Here is a 20,843-nt window from a genome sequence, read left to right on the forward strand (position 1 = left end):
ACTGGGACCCCACCTATCACAACAACTGGGGTTCCAGTTCCTGTCCTGATGGAGCGGCAGGCCGAACATGTGCTCTGCCTCATAATTCAATCTCTATAGGAGTGCTGGTTATCTTAGATAGTCCCATAGAGAACGAATGGAGTGGCAGGGTGGGTGCACAGCCTGCTGCATCTTCATAATATTATGGCTTGTGGGACCCCCATTCTTGGGATTGGTGGGGGTCTCAGTGGTCAGAACCCCAACTGGTCAGTTAGTTTTTACCTATGCTTTGAATAGGGGATAACATTCATACGTGTGACAACCCCTTTAGTAATAATAATAGTTATTTATATCAACCAACAAATTCTGCATATTCTAATTAACAAATAATACCAATTAGTAGTTTTTCCCTTATGACTTAAGAGAGAGGAATATGAAAAGAATCAATCAGAATGTTAAGTAAAAATGTAAGGCCTATACAATTTATTGCAAATGGGATTCATTCTTTTCTCACCCTTTTCCAAATGATAATACTTGCTTGGTACATTGAAAAATACCTAGCATACACGGTAATAGACAACATGAGTGTCACTAGCATATATATCTGTGGTAAATAGCAATAAGAGAACATATTCATAATTGTAGAAATACATTAAGCAAAGCTGTATTTCAGATCAGTTGTTGTTACTACTTGTAATTAGGCTGAACACATTGGTGTATGTAATAATTTTTCCCAAAGCCTTGGTAACTGCCTGTGTGTGGAAACCTGCTGTAGTATCTATTCCCTTCATTTTCTGTTACTAACTTGGGGTAGCGTTCACACTTGTGTATTATTATTTTTTTATTACATTTGCTGCTTCCACTATATATTTTCACATTTATCGGTCCACTCCCCCGTGTCCCTCTTTTATACCTGTTTTACCCCATCCAATGATGTAAGACTCCATTATATGTGTTTTATTGTGGTGTTCTAATAAAGTATATATTTTTTGCTTACATATGGTCGCTTTTTCTTTGGTGATCTGGGTATGTACATAGTGTTATAGACTGTGATTTAATCAATATATGTGGCCTTCATAAGTCGTCTGTGTAGGTTTTTGCTTTCACAGAAGGCATCAAGAGGGAGAATCTCTTGACTACCTGCTGGAGTGCATGGTGGGGTTTTGTTGCCTCTTCCTAGTAAAAAAGAAGAAAGGATCCCACTAGCTGAGGTCAGTGAGGACAGAGAGGATGCCACAGAATGGCTTCTATGGGTCTGCAAGGAGGAGGAGCAGGAGGAATTTTGTGACCCCTGGCTCCAAGGCACAAGTCTAAGACTCAGAGGTAACCTCCACGTTATCTTACTGTGACTAAAAGAAGTCACCCATTCAGTCCACAATCTCATTCTGTTTCTCCTAAATGATAATGTTGTGCCTTTCTGAAGCCAGGGATAACTGTGGACTACTACTATTATTACTACTTCTGGCTGGAGAGCTGGTGCTGTTACTACCCACATTAAGGCACTGAGAGGGCAAGGCCTAGGTTTTTGTTTTGAATCCTTGCATATTTCAGACATTATTTTTTTTTAGACCTAATGTAAACTCACAATATTTCTAAATATAAAGTCAAGGGTTTGGTATGTAGTCAAACAAAGAATGGAACGGTTACAGTAAAATTTCAAGTGAGTTTTCTGTAACGTAAAGACAGAGGTGCAATTAAATGTCCTTCCCCTTCTACAAACATGCTCATTGCTATTGACAATGTACTTCGGGAATATTGTAGTTTTCTTCCTACTGTGTTATTTGCGTTCAAAAACTCTGTTTTCAAAAGTCGCAAAAGACCTACTGTAAAACACACATTGCAAACTTGTAATGTGATTATTCCCCCCCCCCCCCCCCCAAAACAAAAAAAAAAAAAAAAAAAAACAACAACATTGATATAATGACATGAAAAGGCCGGTGTAAGACTTGACTACTGCATTATTTGCATAAAAAAAAGCAGTTTCAGAAAAAACCTCTCTCTACTGTAATGTAATTATTCTTCTCCCCTATACCAACAATAAAGCAAAACAATAAAGGCGGTAACATTTCTGTCTACAATATAACTTCATTTCACTGGTCTAAAAATGCCATTATTGCTGTAAAATGCTTTTTCTGTATTACATATACATAATATAGAATACTATTAAGGTGCTGTGCTGGCAATCCAAATATGTAGAAACAAGGTTTTGGAGGAAAGAAACTGCTGTATTTATTCAAACAACAAAGAATGTATACTGTGTGTATATATATATATATATATATATTTCCTTTTTTATTGCAGGTGGCTGGTTTTGTAGTGCAGAACAGCAAGAATGAGGTTCTGCAGCAGCTATATTATTAAGCATTGTGCCCCAGACCCTCACTGCTTCACACTGCTTTCCCTGATCAAAGTCCCTGAATTATTTATTTCTCTTCGTTCCCTACACCGTCCCTGTAACTAGATCATTTTCAGACACTGCATCCACCCTCATTAACAGCTCAACACAGAATGATGTTCTGCTCACTCTGCAGAGGCATCTCCCTTTCTGCTCCTGCACTGATTGGCTCATCCATGCTGTCTGTCAGCCTGAGAGCCAATCAGGGCAAGCCCTCTCCCAAACTTCCCCCACATGCAATATTTGGACGATTTCTTTTGGAATTGCATGTTTGTATGGATTTCCACTGAATACTCCAGTTTCCTCTAACATCTATAACATTGAATTTTGCCTAAACTGACATAACAATTATAGTCAACAACCTGAGCAACTATTACACAGAAGTTCCATTCAGCATATGTTTCGGCTGTACTTTGGCTGTAGAAGACAGGTGAGAATATCCAGAATAACAGCATCTAGGTAAGTAAAGCTTTTTGGGAAATGGGGTTCACAATTATGTCTGACATTTAATTTACAGTTTTGACATATCATCCAAACTTCTGAACTTTTCACAGAGGTTAGTAATAGACATTACAGACATAGGGCCAGATTTATCATTACTCTTACTGTCCTTACTGGAGTGAAATTGCACATTTTTTGTGCCTTTTTTTTTTTGCGACTTTTTAAATAGTCGCAATAGTAAATCTGTCCAGAGATTTATTTACATAAGTAAACACGCCCACTTTCAGAAAACTGGCAAGCATAGCGCAGAGCAGTTTTAGAGATTACGCAAAAATTTGCGACTTTTTCACTCTATTATTCTGACTTGAGCTAATAATAAATCTGGTGTTTTTATGTTTAAGTTTTTATAGACCAAGTAATATACATGGGGGTCAATGCGAATGTACAAAAATCTTCAGCCATTCTTTCTAACCTTTCTTTTTTTTTATAGTTGTATGTTTATTATGGTATATAAAACAAAAGAACGTGAATACACTTTTACAATAGCATAGTGCACAGAAGTTCAAGGAAGGGGCAATACACAAAATACATCACATACATATTGGATGAGCATATGTAACACTTGACAGTATTCAGTGATGAAGCATTGAAGACCAAACAAAAATAAAGTGTTGAACTGATCTAACTGAGACTACATTCATCTATAACCAGTCTGGAAAGGAGAAAAAGAAAAGAAAACAAAAACTGCTGTGCAATATATCTTAAACAAATAGCCAACAGACATGACAAATGACAAGAGTGTCCGAGGAACCATTTCTCTCTAGCTCCAACTCACACTGAGATGATTGGGTGTTTTGGTCGCTGCCTGCCATCCTCATCATCGTCCTCTTGCTCCTCCACCTTTGACTACTCCATCCTCATCTTCAGCTTCCTCATCCTCAACTTTGTCTTCCTCCTCTTCCATGACAGATTCCCTTTGTGTGTCACCAACAGCTATAGGGTTTACAGCAAGATGGGTCAGCTGCTCTTTTTCCACAGCGGTTGCATGAGTGTCAGTGTCTGTTCTAAGATAACTATGAAAGGGATAATGTCGTTCATGCCACAGTTGTCCCTGTTGACAAACTTTGAGGCCTCTTTGCAGGGCTTCAGCACTCGACAGGCATTTTAGATGAGCTGCCACAGACTGACCTTGAAGCGACACATGCTCCCTGCTGCTGAGGCTGTCTGGTGCATGGCAAAAAAAAAATACATGGCTTCCTGCTGCTCATACAGACACTCGAGCATGTGCAGAATTCCAGCAAATTGGCACATCATGGATTAAATGTGTAGAAGCAGACTATTCTGTTGCTGCAGGTCCAGGAGAGCATTACTCATCACATAAGAGCGGCTGAAGTTCTTGGAATGTCTCCTGGACTATGCCAGCACCTTGTGCAAGCCAGGGTACTTAGTTAGAAAGTGCTGCAACACTAGGTTGATGACGTGTACCGTGCAGGAAGCATGTATTATTTTACGCAGGTTAAGTGTGCCCACGATGTTACGCCCATTGTCACTGACCACCTTGTCCAGTTGGAGTCGGCAGGGTGACAACCAGCTGCATGTTTGCTGCTTGATGTACTTGAGCAGCTGCTCGCCGGTGTTGCTACTCTTTACCAAGTCGATCAGCTCCAACATGATGTGACCTGACACATGTGATAGGAAGAAGGGGAAGTGCGAGCGACCCTGTCTTCAGCTGCTGTTGGTGATGGGAATGTGTCCATGAAGGAGAAGGAGGTGGATAAGTGCCTGGGGTGGGAGCCAATCTGACACAATCGTGGGGGAGTCAAAATGACCTGGCCTCATTCCCGGGGTGCTGCCTCGCTTCTGCCAGAAAAAAAAAACATTGAACAAGTGGACTGTAAAAGACAGGTACCGTCCCTGCCCATAAGAGCTGCTCCAGGTGTCCACCGTGGCGTGAACCTTGGACAGTGAGAATCACAATGAGTGTCCCACATTATCCGCCACATGAGAGTACAAGGCAGTGATGGCTTTTTGGGAGAAATAGTGCTAGCTAGGAATCTTCCAGCAAGGCTGAGCACACACCATAAGTTCCCTATTGGCAGCAGACTTGACTAAATGGTACGGTAGTAACTGCCCCACCTGCAACTTGGCCAGGTGGGAATTAAGCTCGGTGGGTATCAGATTGCTGGGTGCCTAGAGTTGTTTCCTGACCATGCATTTCGTTATCGATGACTGACGATGGAAGAAAAGGGTTATTCTGAGCTTGAGAAGCGGAAAGGGATGATGTGAAATTAACTGTACTGCTCGTGGATGTGGCCTGGCTAGCGCAAGGGGGACTGGAAGAAAGAGGGAACTCATGCTGCGGTGGCTGGCTGCCACCTCTGTTTGCCACGGGATGGGGTGATGTGGTTCAATAGAGCTGTGGTTCCTACGTTTGTGTTTGCATGCCCACATCTTATTTTGCTCATGCAAAGCTTTGACAAGGCAATGCTTTTGTCTTTCGTCAGCAGAGAAAAAAAATTCCAGAAGAGGTGCAGCCGAGCTGAGCTTACTGTAGCTCTGGCGCAATTTGCACCTAATAAATCCACAGCATCAACATCACCAGATCCCTAAGCTGATGTGGCCTTGGCTGTTCTTTGGGAAGTACGTGGCCTCTGCTCTTTATTACTGTTATCACCCTCATCACCTTCCTCCTCTAATGTTGCCTTCTCCTCTGCACCCTGATCTGGCTTTCAGGTCCTGCTCAGCACACAATTGTTATTGGAGTCCTCACCCTCCCTTTCGCTTCTATCAGACTGTGGTATATCATGTTGGGTTCTTTGGCCCCACTCCCCTGCTCTTCCCGGACTACCACTATTGCTACCCCAATACTGCAGATACAGGTGCCACTACTACCACCAACATGGGTATGCCTGGGGTCTGCAGCCTCTTCCTCCACCTACTCCTCAGGGCAGTACAAAACCTGACTGCTTTCACACAATTCATCAACCGGGAGACTCTCTTGACTATCTGCTGTAGGGCATGGTGGGGTTTTCTTGCCACTTTTTAGTAAAAGGGTGCCCCTCTAGGAAGGGGAAATGACTCAGAGGACGCAACTGAAAGCCTTCTTTGGTGCTGCAAGGAGGAGGAGCAGGAGGAAAGCTGTGACCCCTGGCTCCACAGCACAGTGTCTAACTCTTTTTCCTCAACAATAATGTGCTTTTCCAAAGAAAGCAGGGAAAATGTGACCTACTAATACTACTACTACTTCTGGTCAGATAGTTGGTGCTGCCACTACCCACATTCTGGCTCTGGGTCTTTCGTTTGGAACTCTTCCAAAGCCTGGACTTTTTTGGGCCTCTCAGATGTTGTCCACTACCCTGTGTATTGGTCTAGTAATCACATATATATGCTGCTTAACTGAATTGAAACTACTCAAAAAAATAATAATATTGCAACTGTGTGGAGAAAGAAATGAACGTTAATGGATGATTAACCCCTTAAGGTTTTTTTTTTGCGTTTTCGTTTTGCGCTCCCTGCATTTCCAGAGCCATAACTTTTGTAACTTTTGTATCTGTTCACATAGCCATATGAGGGCTTGTTTTTTGTGGGACAAGTTGTACTTTCCAACGCCACCATTTAATATTGCATATCATGTAGTGGGAAGTGGTAAAAAAAATTCCAAATGGGGTGAAATTGCAAAAAAAAATGCAATTTCACCACAGTTTAATGTTTTTTTTTTATATAAGATGTTCGATGTGAGATAAAACTGGTTACTTTTTTTTTTTAGGGGTCAGTCTGAATCCGGCAATACCTTATATGTATAGTTTTTCTTGCGTTTTGACAGGCACTGCTGCATACATGCTCCGGCTCCTCCGAGCGCCACATGGGGAGCTGGAGCGCAACCGAAAGTGCACACTTTTGGTTTCAGCTCGCTCAGATGCTGTGGTCAAGAATGACCACGGCATCTGAGTGTTTAAATGTCCTACACGATACGAACATGAGCCGCGGGTGTCTGCTAAAAGAAGCAGATAGCTATGGCGCCCGCAGTGGGCAGGAGCGGACGCCATCTTTAAACACCCGCCCAGCGCCGTACATGTATGGCGCTGGGCATGAAAGGGTTAAGGGCCAGTTGAGATATGACTCTTAATATTGCGTTAACACTCCCAGGTAAATTGTTACCCTATCCTGTCTACTCGTATAATGATCACCTATATGCTGGTTTAATTAAATTAAACAAGTCATATTTTTATTTTATTTTATTACAACCATGTGAAAACAGAATAAATAAAAATAAATGATTGAGGCTTGAAGCTCATTTCCTTGTTAATACACATAGGTAGATTGCTGCTACACATTCAGTATTGATGCAGTAATCACGTATATATGCAGCTTAATTAAATTAAAGCCCCCCAAAAAATGTAAATTGCAATGTATGGAAACCAAATAAAAGGAAATGGACGACTGAGGCTTGAAGCTCAATTTCTCGTTAATACACAAAGGTAGATTGCTGCTACACCTTAGCTATTGATGCAGTAATTATATATATACTATTTAATTTAAATATACCCTCCCCCTAAAAATGTTTTATTGCAACTGTGTGGAAACTGAATATACGTAAAAGGACAATTGAGGCTTGATACACAATTTATTGTTAATACACACAGGTAGATTGCTGCTACACCTTGGGCATTGCTGCAGTAATCACATATTTATGCTGCTTAATTAAATTGAAGGATTTCTGTGAAAGGGGGGGGGGGTGAAAGTATTTGCTTGCAGGTGACTACTTTTGAGGTCTGCACTACACAACACACACAATTCTTTGAAATCCTAGCCTTTCCCTTCATTTTCCCTGGCAATAAGTTAAATTGATTTCTGACTGTCCCTGATTTATTTCTGACTCTCCCTTACTCCCTAAGATCATTTTGCTGCAGACACTGTAACACCCAACCACCCTAATTCGCAACCCAGCACAGAATGAAGTTCTGCTCATTTTGCTAGAGCACAAACTTGTTCGCTCATCCTTACACAGGAGTTAAAAAAGAAATGGTGGTATGCACTCAGCCGGTCTCGGTCTTTTGCAGATCCACAATTTAAGAATGGGAAAAGGAACTGCGTCTATTACACTGCACTGTACAATGCTACAATGGAAATGGTGAGCACTACACTTTCTACAACAATTTCTCAAATTTCTGCCTATAATCAAGAACCTGTTGTATAATAAATCTGTAAATTATTTTCTTTCCAATAATCATGGAATCATAGACAGATACACCAAAATTCTGAGCTATGCATTTGTGCTTTTTAAATGTATATTTGTTTAATTATGTGTAATTTTATTAAATTTTTCTCAAGATATGCTCCATACAATCATTATAAATCTCTCCATATACACTAGATTACTATACAGATTTTTTCTTAGGCATAATTTTTCACGAAAACGCCTTTTTGAAAAGTATTAAAGATAAAAAGTATAGAAATTTTATGATTTGAATTTCACAAATAAAATATGAAAAGCTCATCCTTAATGGGTTAACTGTTCGGCAGCAGCATGGAAAAAGGATATGAACTGAAGCTTTAACAATGCGGGGAATCAATACAATGAATTAGAAGACAGGCTCTTTGTTGTTTTGCTTGATGAGAATAATTTCTTTAATTATTTTTGTTATGAAGACAAAGCCAACATTTTTACTGTACCTTTCCTTGCTGCCTTAAACACTTCTTCCTCTTGTTCTTTTGATAGTCCATCTGCAAATTATAGATAAGACTTAATCACTTTTTCTCCTGCTTGTGAATCACGCACCACAGGAAAGCAGTGTTCTCAGAATTAGAAGATAATGCTTTCAACCCTCTTAATCAGTTAAATGTCTTCATGGCAAATGAAGATATGTACTGTATACTGAAAGTAAATTTCACTTACCATATATTACATATTTTGTTTCCTATTTAACCACTTCAGCCTATTATTGCAAATCTGATGTTTCAATTTATGTGGTAATAACTAGTGTTGGGCGAGCATGCTCAGCCAAACACTAATTTTACTCAAGCATCGCGATGGACGACACATTGTGGTGTTTGGCTGAATACTGTGTGTGTTCGAGCGTGATGCTCGAGTCTCCTCCCTGCACATTTGTTGGCTGCTACGCAGCCAATAAACGTGCAGGTGAGTGCTGCCATTCACTGTAATGCCGTAGCCATGTTGGCTGCTGGCATTACAGTAATTGGCTGGCCGGGACGCGTCATTGGGTGCTATATAGCACCCGATGACACGTGTTTGGCTCAGTCTTAGTCAGGGAGAGCTGGAGAGCAGAAGGGAGAGATAGTGTAGGGAGTGAAATTAGAATATTTGAGCTTTTATACTTGATATAGACCCAAAAATCCTTTTAAGGACAATTGTGTGTGGCAGCAATATATATATTTTTGCGCAACCTGCGCTAAATAACTTGTAATTGTTTGGCAGCTGCAGACGGCGACATTATCTGCGCTACATCTCCTGTCTAATGTGTGCGCAGCCTACAACTATCTGTGGCATCCAGTGTACTTTTTACTTAGATGGTGTCTGCTGCGGACAGTTATTTTACCTGCGCTACATATCCTGTATAACATTTACATATCCATAATATAAGTGACATTCAGTCAAATTTTTTTGCTGCTTGTGGCAGCGACATTACCTGCGCTACATTTTCAGTATAATGTAAGCGCATCCGAAATATCAGTGACATTCAGTGTAATTTTTTTCGGCGCTGGTGACAGCGACATTTTCTGCTTTACATCTTCTGTCTAACGTGTACGCAGCCTGAAAATATCTGTTACATCCAGTGTACTTTTTCTGTAGACGGTGTCCTCTGCGGACAATTACATTAACTGCGCTACATCTCCTGTATAATGTTTGCGTATCTGAAATATCAGTGATATTCAGTAAAAAAAAATTGCTGCGGGTGGCAGCGACATTACCTGCGCTACATCTCCTGTATAACATTTGTGCATCGTAAATATCAGTGACATTAATTCAGTGTAATTTTTATTAGGCGGTGTTGACAGCGACATTATTTGTGCTATACCTCCTGTTTAACGTGTTCGCATCCTAAAAATATCTGTGACATTTTGTGTACTTTATTTGCGCATACACTTACAAAACCTGCACTACTGTACGTGTGACACACTTGCAAGCATATATACCATTTAAAATGCACAAGGCGAGCCATGGCCCTGGGCACTGTAAAACTGTGTGTGCTGCCAGAGCACAAGAAACACACTCATCCACGATACCTAGCTTCATGTCCCAGTTTGCAGGGCGGCGCAGGACACCACTCTCAAAGTCAGACCAGTGGTCAGATCAGCAGGCCTTTGCTACAGTAGTTTGAGGGTCACCAGCAGGCCATCAATCATAATTTTTCAAGGGGTGTGTATGATGCCCTCCTTTATGTGTAATAAAGGGTGTATTGTAGTGCCGGTTCCTTGAATATTTGGCAGCCCTTTCACTTAGTGCATAGGCTTTATGAGTGTAGGACTACCTGAACAATTGTACCACAATGTGAATGAGGCCCTCCTTTATATGATTAACAGGTTATATCGGAGTGCCTCTTCCTTGTAATTTTTGGTAGCACTTGCACTTTATATACAAGTAAATATGCAGGAAAAAATGTTTCCTAACAATTTTTCCTTTAAAATTGATTTTATCTTCGGTTTTGTGTGTATTATTGTCAGTCTGTACAAGTGGCGTACTACTCGGACAACATCGTTCCCAGCAGCGACCTGGGAGCCCAAGATGCATCCAGACATCCTCCCCATGTTGTTCCAGAACCATTTCAGTGGTGTTTCCATCGATTTCTGACCTTTTCATGTGATCCAGATACCCTCCCCTCTTCAGAGCAGGGGGTGCCTAGTTTAATGCTCGGGTTCTCCCATTGACTTCCATTGTGCTTGGGTGCTCGGTAGAGCACCAGAGCATCCCGAGGAGTTCTACTCGAGCACTCGAGTACTTTGGTGCTCGACCAACTAAGTTAGCACTGCTATATTCCATAATATGGAATATAGCAGTGCTAAGTTGAAATCGCCATGCGATTACTTCGAGTTATATTAATCGCATCGCAATTTAAACTTTTTACGTATATTCTTACTATTGCTCTAACTTCGTCTTTTAGAATATTACGATACGAATATTCTAAAAGACGAAGTTAGCGCAATATTACGAATATTCTAAAAGACAAAGTTAGAGCAATATTACGAATATTCTAAAAGACAAAGTTAGAGCAATATTACGAATATTCTAAAAGACGAAGTTAGAGCAATATTACGAAATTTCGTAAAATACACATATTAGCCTAGCCATAGTCAATTAGTCATAGAAACGTTGCCTTATACTATCAAAGGAAAAATTCGCAATACGTGATTAATTAAATCGCATATTATTAGCGATAATTGGAATAATTACGAATATTCGATTTCGACGAATATAACACGAATATTCACGAAATATCGCGAAATCGAATATGGCACCTCCCGCTCATCACTAGTTAACAGCCAAACATACCTCAAGATTTATTACTCTGATTGTGCAGTTTACAGAAACACCCCATATGTGGTTGCAAACTGCTGTATGGGCACACTGCAGGGCTCAGAAGGAAAGGTTAGCCATATGGTTTTTGGAGGGCAGATTTTGCTGGAATGGTTTTTGGGAATCATGGTACATTTGAAGGTACACTAAGATACCCCTACAGTAGAATCCCTCAAAAAGTGACCCCATTTTGGAAACTATACCCCTCAAGGAATTTATTGAGGGGTGTAATCACCACTTGGACTCCACAGGCTTTAATAAAAATTTGAAACAGTTGGCTCTCCCGCTGTAAACTGTATGTATGCTGCGGTCAGCATTGACCGCTGCATACAAAGGGTTAATGCATCAGGAACAGCCGAACCCTTGCTGCTGATCAAGCAGGCACAACTCCTGCACCCACCTGATTAGAGCACCGTACACTTACAACGACTATCGTGAAGTGACTTCCTGATGTGCCGTATAGGTACAGTGAATGTCGGGAAGGTGTTTATAGTCAAATAGTGGTGGCATACAAATAAAATTCAATATGCTTATATTACTATTACTTATATACAGACACACACACAAACACTGATCAGTCAGAACATTAAAACCACCTGCCTACTATTGTAGCCCCCCCCCCCCCCCCTTGTGCAGACAAAAGAGGGGAACCTATACTCTTAAGGTTTTGGTACCAAAACATTAGCAGTAGATTAAACCCTGTAAGTTGCGAGGTGAGACCTCCATGTAAAAGACTTCCAATAGATGCTTGATCAGATTGAGATCTGGGGCATTTGGAGGCCACATCAACACTTTGAACTCTTAGTTATGTTCCTCAAACCATGTCTTTACATTTTCTGTAATGTGATAGGATGCATTTTTATGCTAAAATAGACCACTGCCATTCAGGGTGTACTTGGTCTGCCAAAATAAGTAGGTAGTATGTGTAACATCCACATGAATACTAGTACAGTAGACAATTAAACTTTCACTAATATGCTCTGCAGTTGCTCTTCTATGGGGCCTGATCACATGGGGCTGGCTTTCAATCCCATGCACATCAATGAGCTTTGGGTTCCCCATTGCTTTCTCACCAATTGTCCTTGTCCTTAGACCACTATTGCAAGGTACTAACCACAGCATACTGGAAATACTCCAAAAGACCTGGTATTCTGGAGATGCACTGACCCACTCATCTAGCCATCACAATTTGGACCATGTCAAAGTCACTCAGTTCCCTATATTAGTCCATTTTCTATTTGAGTACTGTTATTCATTTAATTTGACAGCTGTTTTTATGATATGGCTGATAAAGTGCATAAACCACATATACATCAAATATACAGTACATATGAAGTTTTTCCAAAATAATGCAGGATACTGGGCAAAAAACAAATCACATTATTCTAGTTGTATGAGTCAGTCATGATTAGGCCCAATGAACATAGCCATATTAGAGACCTGTGTCACACACGTTTAGCATCTATAGAATTCTATATACTGTTTGGCTGTACTCAAAGGCACATATAGGCACATAGGGCTTCTCTGTCTAATGGAAATAAAAATAAAATCTTCATTTATTGCCCATAGCAACCAATCAGAGCTAAACTTTAACTGTTATGGAAAGATGAAAGATGCACTGTGATTGGTTGCTATGGGCAACAAAAACAGATTTACTGTTAGACAGTTATGATAAATGAGGCTTAGAGCCACCCCCACCCCCTAGGGATTCTGTAGAGAAAAGACAAATCATACTGCATTACAGATATTCTTCCATAAAAGCTATTATGCACCCTGCAATATGAAATCTGTTTAGGTTACGCACTATAACTCCTTCCAAAAAGGACCCCTTTAAATAAAGAGATTATTAATCCACTTTCACAATGTCTTGTGATGTAATTTATTACCTTTTAATATTGAGTCGACAGTGATAGCTCTTCCTGCATCAGATTCTGAAATAAGTGAATAAAACAGTTGGTTTGTGAATGTAAAAAACTTCTCTATAATTACAAAGCACTTCAATTTTTATGTTCTGTAGAATATTTTACATGTACTCAAATATCCAATAAATTACTACCTTTTATAACATGCCTGGTGTTAGTGTTATTCATTAGCATTGTGATTATACTTTTCATGAGAGACATTTTTTAATAAATAATGTATTTGCAGAAATACAAAAACAAATAGAACCATTTAACTATGGGTTTTGTCTGAGATTCAGAATTAGAATCTAAAGGCCTTTTACATGGGCAGACAGAGTAGGAAATTATTGAGGGTGAACTTTTCCATAGAGAATCATTGTTTATGCTGTAATTTAAGGGCCCTGTGTCACGAACTATGGATCCGACCGCTCCGGATCCCACAGCTCTGACGTAGTGGTCTGTGACGGAGTCTGCGCACACACAGAGACCTCACGTGACCGGGGTATTACCACTCGGCTAACACCCCCCACTACACTTCGGTAACTGCCACCACGTGGGTTCCCGGTCCACGAGCCGACTATCCGGGTCATTCACTATCACACAGATCAGTGGATGAACCGGATATCACTTACTGACCAACCGCAGTCAATCACCCCCAGCTACAATTCCTAAATGCAATTAACTAACTACCTGGTAACGTCTCTTCAAAGGCAAGGTACGTTGTTCAGCAGCTTAGAATATGGAAGACTTGGCTATTTAGATTTTATAATCTTTAATAAGCGGTAAAAAGCAGTGCAGACAAATCTAATGAAAATGACTATAAAACTACAGAATAATAATAACAATATAAATAATCACGACAGTTCAAATGAAAGGGAAAAAGATGAAAGAATACTTAGTTTCTCTGCAGGGTTTCAGATGGTCGTTCATATGTCCTTTTTGAATCCTTGCAAACCCCTTTTCAGTATGTATCAGGGGAGACCCTCAAAGTTCTTCTGATACAGGGATATGCCGTCAATGTCCAATTAAGTGTCTGGTGATGTTCCATGGGTCTCTCTCCTCTGTCCTTGTGCATGGATTTTTATGAACTCTGCCATGGGCAGGAGACTTACTCCTGTCAGCCAATGGCAGCAGAGTGACTGTCAATCCTAGGGATTGCCCCCAAGTGTTTTATGACCCCATCAAAGTTCAGTTCCTACAATGAGGATTATACTTAAGCCCGTATCTCCTTGATACATCGGCATATTGTTATACAGAATACATATTTGCGATCCTTATTTATTTACCTACAGAATGAGACCACACACGGTAATGCTGGGACCTGTAGTTCTTCTACCACCCATAGGTCAGCTAAGGAATCACATCCTCTAGTCATATTTGATACCCAATTAACCACAATACTCTGTAGAGCCTGGATCTGGTGTCAGAAAGGGCATAAGTTGATTCATAAATGAAATATGAAAGTGGACTGGTTTTATGCCCAGAGCTAATTAAGGGCTATTAGCTCTCCTCAAACCAGACCTGGAAATTAATGACGTCACGCTCCAGCCAGGCTTGACAGCGAGCTGATCTTGGACAGGATGAGCTGGGCCTGGTGTAGCTTTTATGACCTTTTATTGCTGGCCTTACAGAGTAGTGGTAATAAAAGTGTCCATCTATATCATAGGCGACCCAGGCTTCAGAAAGATGAGAGTTCACAGCTTTTTACATGGGCCAGAAGCATATAAGATGGCTACCCAAAGGAATTATGTATGTATGCCGGCACACCTCCCTCTTTTAAAAGGTTGCCTGGGGAAATGGCCACAAGCCTATTCCACAGCAACCCAGCCATCTCCGGTCGATTCTCCCTGCCGCGACAACCCGTCGGCATTTCCATTTAAACTACCTTTTCTGTGCTGCACGGTGAAGTTGTACTGCTGCAAAATCAGGCTCCATCTCAGCAGTTTCGCATTGTCTCCTGCGAGACGTGCCAACCAGCTGAGGGGATTGTGATCAGTGATCACTGTGAAATTGCGTCCATACAGGTAGTGTTGTAGCTTTTGCAGGGACCACACAATAGCTAAACACTCCTTCTCTATTGTGGAGTAGCTGGTCTCCCTGGCCAGTAACTTACGGCTCAGGTATAGTACAGGATGCTCCTCCCCGGCCTGGTTCACCTGACTCAGGACTGCACCCAGACCAAAGGCGGAAGCATCCGTGTGGACCACAAACTTCCGAGTGAAATCTGGGGCCTGAAGCACAGGAGCACTGGCTAGTGCATCCTTCAGGGCCTGGAAGCCTTGCTCGCATTCCGGCGTCCATGACACCATCCTGGGCAGCTTCTTCTTGGTCAAGTCTGTCAGAGGCTTGGCCAGGGCGCTATAGTTCGGGATGAACTTCCTATAGTACCCGGCCGTTCCCAAGAAAGACATGACCTGCTTCTTGGTGAGAGGTGTTGGCCATCTCGTAATGGCTTTCACCTTCTCTATTTCAGGCCTCAGTGTGCCTCCTCCTACTCTGTGGCCTAAGTAAGTGACCTCATTCATGCCCAGCTGGCACTTGCTAGGCTTAACAGTTAGTCCAGCCGCAGCAAGTTTGTCCAGTACTTGCGACAGGTGCACCAGATGCTCCTTCCACGTGGGGCTATACACGGCAATGTCGTCTAAATAGGCGACAGCACATTCTTCTAGTCCTTCCAGCAAGTCATTCACAAGCCTTTGAAAGGTGGCTGGCGCATTCTTCATCCCAAACGGCATTACAGTAAATTCGTATAAGCCGAAAGGGGTGATGAAGGCCGACTTCTCCTGAGCCTCCGAGGTCAGGGGAATCTGCCAATACCCCCTGCTCAGGTCCATGATTGTCAGGTAGCTGGCTCCTGCCAACTTATCTAACAGTTCATCAATCCTGGGCATGGGGTAAGCATCCGAGGTTGTGATGGCATTCAGTTTCCGATAATCCACACAGAACCTGGTTGTCTGATCTTTCTTCGGGACCAGAACCACCGGTGAGGCCCAAGCGCTGTGGGATTTCTGAATGACCCCGAGCTGCTTCATCTCCTCGATCTCCCTCCTGAGGTCTGCCTGGACCTCCAGTGAGACACGGTAGGCGGACTGCTTGGTGGGAGCATGTGTACCTGTGTCCACATGATGGACTGCAAGGTGTGTTCTCCCGGGTTTCCCTGTAAAAGTGTCACGGTGAGCCGTCAACACTTCTAAGAGCTGAGATCTCTGCTGGGACGAGAGTTGAGGGTTGAGGGTTAAGTCCACCTCCAACTCTCGAGTGTCAGCTAGCAGATCTAGTAGGGGGTCGGCCTCCTCCCTTTCGGGCAGGCTGCAAACCGGCATAACATGTGGCGTTCTCTCGTGATGCTCCTTGAGCATGTTGACGTGAAACGTCTTCTGTCTCCTACCTCCCTCTCCAAGGCCCACCACATAATTTACCTTACTCAGACATTTGACAATGGGGTACGGCCCTTCCCATGCAGCTTGCAGTTTGTTTTGCCGCATTGGCAGCAGGACATAGACCTTCTGCCCCTCCTGGTAGATTCTCTCTCGGGCAGTGCGGTTATACCACTGCTTCTGTTTGCTTTGGGCCTGCACCATATTCTCCTGTACCAGACCTACCAGCGACTCCATTTTGTCTCGGAACCTGAGGACATAGTCTACTACAGAGACTTCAGTTCCGGCAACCCTGCCTTCCCAAGACTCTCTGATTAGGTCTAGGGGACCTCTTACTCGTCGACCATACAGGAGTTCGAAGGGCGAAAACCCGGTTGACTCCTGGGGAACCTCTCTGTAGGCAAATAGCAGGTGAGGTAGATATCGTTCCCAGTCCTTCCCTTGCGCCTCCACAAACGTCTTCAGCATCTGCTTCAACGTCCCGTTGAAGCGCTCACAGAGGCCGTTTGTTTGTGGGTGGTAAGGGCTGGCTACGATATGGTTCACCTGTATTTTCCTACAGAGCCCCTGCATTAGTTCAGACATGAACTGAGGTCCTTGGTCGCTGAGAAGCTCAGCTGGGAACCCCACTCTCGTGAAGATCCCCAGCAGGGCGTCTGCAACCTTGTCCGCCCTAATGGAGGATAACGCCACTGCTTCCGGGTAGCGTGTCGCGTAATCCACCAGGGTTAATATGAACCGTTTACCCGAACTGCTGGGGATGGCCAGGGGACCAATGATATCCACGGCCACCCTCCTGAAGGGTTCATCAATTATTGGTAAGGGATTCAATGGAGCTCGGTGACGGTCTCCTGCTTTGCCAACTCGCTGACAGGTGTCGCAGGACCTGCAGTACTTGGCGACATCTGCCCCGAGGCCAGGCCAGAAAAAATTCTGCATCACCCGGGACTTTGTTTTGGTTATTCCCAGGTGACCAGCTAAGGGGATCTCATGAGCCACTTGCAGTAATTGTTCCCTGAACTGCACAGGTACAATGAGCTGCCTCTTGAGTGGCCCCACCCTACTGTCACTGTGGGAGATGTCCTCCTTATACAGTTTCCCATTGTCCCAACACACTCGGTATTTGTCTCCCTCAGTGGGAGGGCTGGCAGCTAACCCTCTTAGCTGCTCCAAGGTAGGGTCATCTCGCAGGGCCTGCTCAAAGGCGGCACTACAAGTCCCAGCCAGCTGTCCTGTGGCGAACAGGGACAGTGGCTGAGGCTCTGACGCGGTTAAGTCCACGGGGTCCGAACCGGTGGAAGGGGACACTTCCACTTGCTCTTCCCCAATGGCGCGTTCCGCTGCGGCTTTTGCAGCCCTGCGAGTGACGGGCAACACAGGCACAATAATGTCATCACATTTAACATTTGCACAACTTGAATCAGTTAAACACAGGTTTGCTACCTGTGTACATACACCCGCCATCCCCTCTACATCTCCTGTCATAGGAGAACTGCTCCCACACACCCCACCTCCCACCTCCCGAGGTCCATCCCCGAGGTTATCTGATGTTATGCAAACATCCTTGCACAGTACCTCGGTATGTCCAGGGACCTCCATAGGGACGGGTGAGTCCTGTGTGCTTCCAGGGGGCACGTAGCACGAGACCAATCGTCCTAGGTCAGTGCCTAATAAAACATTTGTGGGGATCTCCGCAGAGACTCCCACCTCCCTTACTCCACTCCCAGCCCCCCAATCAAGGAAAACACGAGCTAGGGGAACATTAGGGCTCACCCCCCCAACTCCCGTGATGGTGAGGCTTTTGCCAGGAATAAGGTCTGCGTCATCCACTAGTTCAGGCCGAACTAGTGTGACTTCGGCTCCTGTATCGCGGAAGCCTGTGGTACATCGGTTGCCCACAGTAACCGACTGTAGGTTGTCTGCGGTGTGTCTTGCAGCTCCATTCACTAACAGCACAGATGATGGGTTGCGGGCAAGCTTGCCAGGGGGTGCTGTCTTCTTCTCCGGGCACGAGTGGCTGAGGTGTCGTGGCTTGCCGCACGCATAGCACTTGCGCACGTCTGTCGGTGCTGGCTTGACTCCTTCAGGTCTTTGTGCAGGCCTGTGAAAGGGTCGCTGGACAGGAACCGACAAAGCTGGCCGGGAGGAAGAAGCAGATGAAGAGGTTCCTCCCAGACGGGACAGAGTGTCTTTGAATGCCCGAGTGCTGGGCATGGCGACGTATTCATCGGCTAGCTCAGCCGCCTCTCGCGCACTCTTCGGCTTGTGCTCACATACATATTTTTGCACATCTGTGGGGCAATTGGAGACAAACTGTTCTCGGACCATCAGATCCGCCAGGGACTGCTTGGTGTCCTCTGTGAGGGGATCAGACCACTGTTGGAAGGTGGTCTGCAACTTGCCCAGATGGTCCATAAAAGTATCTCCGGGCCCTCTCCGCAGGGACCGGAACCGTAAACGGTAAGTCTCTGGAGTCAGCTGGTACTTGACCAGAATAGCCTTTTTGATGACCGCGTAACTGGTACGCTCTGCTAATGGTAGTCCGACCAGGGCCTCCATAGCTTTGCCCTTCAGTGCGGACATTAGATGTCCCGCCCACTGTGGCTCTGGTACCTGGTACTGCTGGCATGAGGTTTCAAAAGCATGCAGGAAAAGATCAATGTCACAGTTCTCAGACTCCATCACAGGCAGTTTTGGCTTGACCATCAGGGATGGGCCTGTGGCTGTGGCATGCCGGTCGGACCCCTGAAGCTGTACTCGGGCCAGGTCCAGTTCATGCCTGCGGACAGCTTCCCGTTCTGCAGCCTCGCGCTCAGCCTTGCGCTCTGCAGCCTCGAGCTCAGCCTTGCGTTCTGCAGCCTCGAGCTCAGCCTTGCGCTCTGCACGACGTGCCTCCAGCAGCCGAAAATATAAGTCCGGGTTACTGAGCATTAGTTGGTCCAGCCCATTTTGGGATGGCATAGAGACAGAGTTATGTCCAGCTAGAGGACTGCAAGCCCCAGCAGGCTGTCCTCCTCCCAGTTCATCATCCTTATTCTGGAAGGGGTCACCTGGCTCAGGGGCCCCTGAGTCTCCTCCATTCTCTGAATCCTGCAGGGATGACTCTTGACTCCTACGTGCACATAACTCCTGGATGAGGACAGTCTTATTTTTCCCATATACTTGGATGCCTTTGTGCTCACACAGAGCTGTGATATCAGCCACGCTCAGGCCGTCATAATTCACGGATTCGGACATTATTGCCAAATAAAAGATAGGACAGAAAACAAGAGAGAGGGGAGGGTACTGTCGTGAATTATTATTCTATCAAAACTAATGCACTGTGCTTCGTCTTCCAGAATTTTTCAATCCTTTAGTACAGAGTTATGGACATAACTTCATGCACTAATATTCTAAGCATACAGAATCCCGTAAGCTGCCACCATAAAAATGTCACGAACTATGGATCCGACCGCTCCGGATCCCACAGCTCTGACGTAGTGGTCTGTGACGGAGTCTGCGCACACACAGAGACCTCACGTGACCGGGGTATTACCACTCGGCTAACACCCCCCACTACACTTCGGTAACTGCCACCACGTGGGTTCCCGGTCCACGAGCCGACTATCCGGGTCATTCACTATCACACAGATCAGTGGATGAACCGGATATCACTTACTGACCAACCGCAGTCAATCACCCCCAGCTACAATTCCTAAATGCAATTAACTAACTACCTGGTAACGTCTCTTCAAAGGCAAGGTACGTTGTTCAGCAGCTTAGAATATGGAAGACTTGGCTATTTAGATTTTATAATCTTTAATAAGCGGTAAAAAGCAGTGCAGACAAATCTAATGAAAATGACTATAAAACTACAGAATAATAATAACAATATAAATAATCACGACAGTTCAAATGAAAGGGAAAAAGATGAAAGAATACTTAGTTTCTCTGCAGGGTTTCAGATGGTCGTTCATATGTCCTTTTTGAATCCTTGCAAACCCCTTTTCAGTATGTATCAGGGGAGACCCTCAAAGTTCTTCTGATACAGGGATATGCCGTCAATGTCCAATTAAGTGTCTGGTGATGTTCCATGGGTCTCTCTCCTCTGTCCTTGTGCATGGATTTTTATGAACTCTGCCATGGGCAGGAGACTTACTCCTGTCAGCCAATGGCAGCAGAGTGACTGTCAATCCTAGGGATTGCCCCCAAGTGTTTTATGACCCCATCAAAGTTCA

At 43.9% G+C, this 20,843-nt stretch overlaps 1 protein-coding gene across 1 annotated transcript in view; it reads right to left on the reverse strand.

Moving 5' to 3' along the window:
* The window catches only part of LOC122935391 (titin homolog), an 848,771-nt gene that overhangs the window by 511,323 nt on the left and 316,605 nt on the right, over positions 1 to 20,843 (reverse strand). Inside the window, exons 22-23 of the mRNA XM_044291163.1 lie at positions 13,235 to 13,279; positions 8,489 to 8,539 (exon numbers count right to left, since the gene is read on the reverse strand). Coding sequence (XP_044147098.1) covers positions 8,489 to 8,539; positions 13,235 to 13,279 — 96 coding nt within the window. The remainder of the gene's footprint in view (positions 1 to 8,488; positions 8,540 to 13,234; positions 13,280 to 20,843) is intronic.

The sequence above is a fragment of the Bufo gargarizans genome, chromosome 4 (assembly GCF_014858855.1).
Source record: "Bufo gargarizans isolate SCDJY-AF-19 chromosome 4, ASM1485885v1, whole genome shotgun sequence".
Taxonomy (NCBI): Eukaryota; Metazoa; Chordata; class Amphibia; order Anura; family Bufonidae; genus Bufo; species Bufo gargarizans.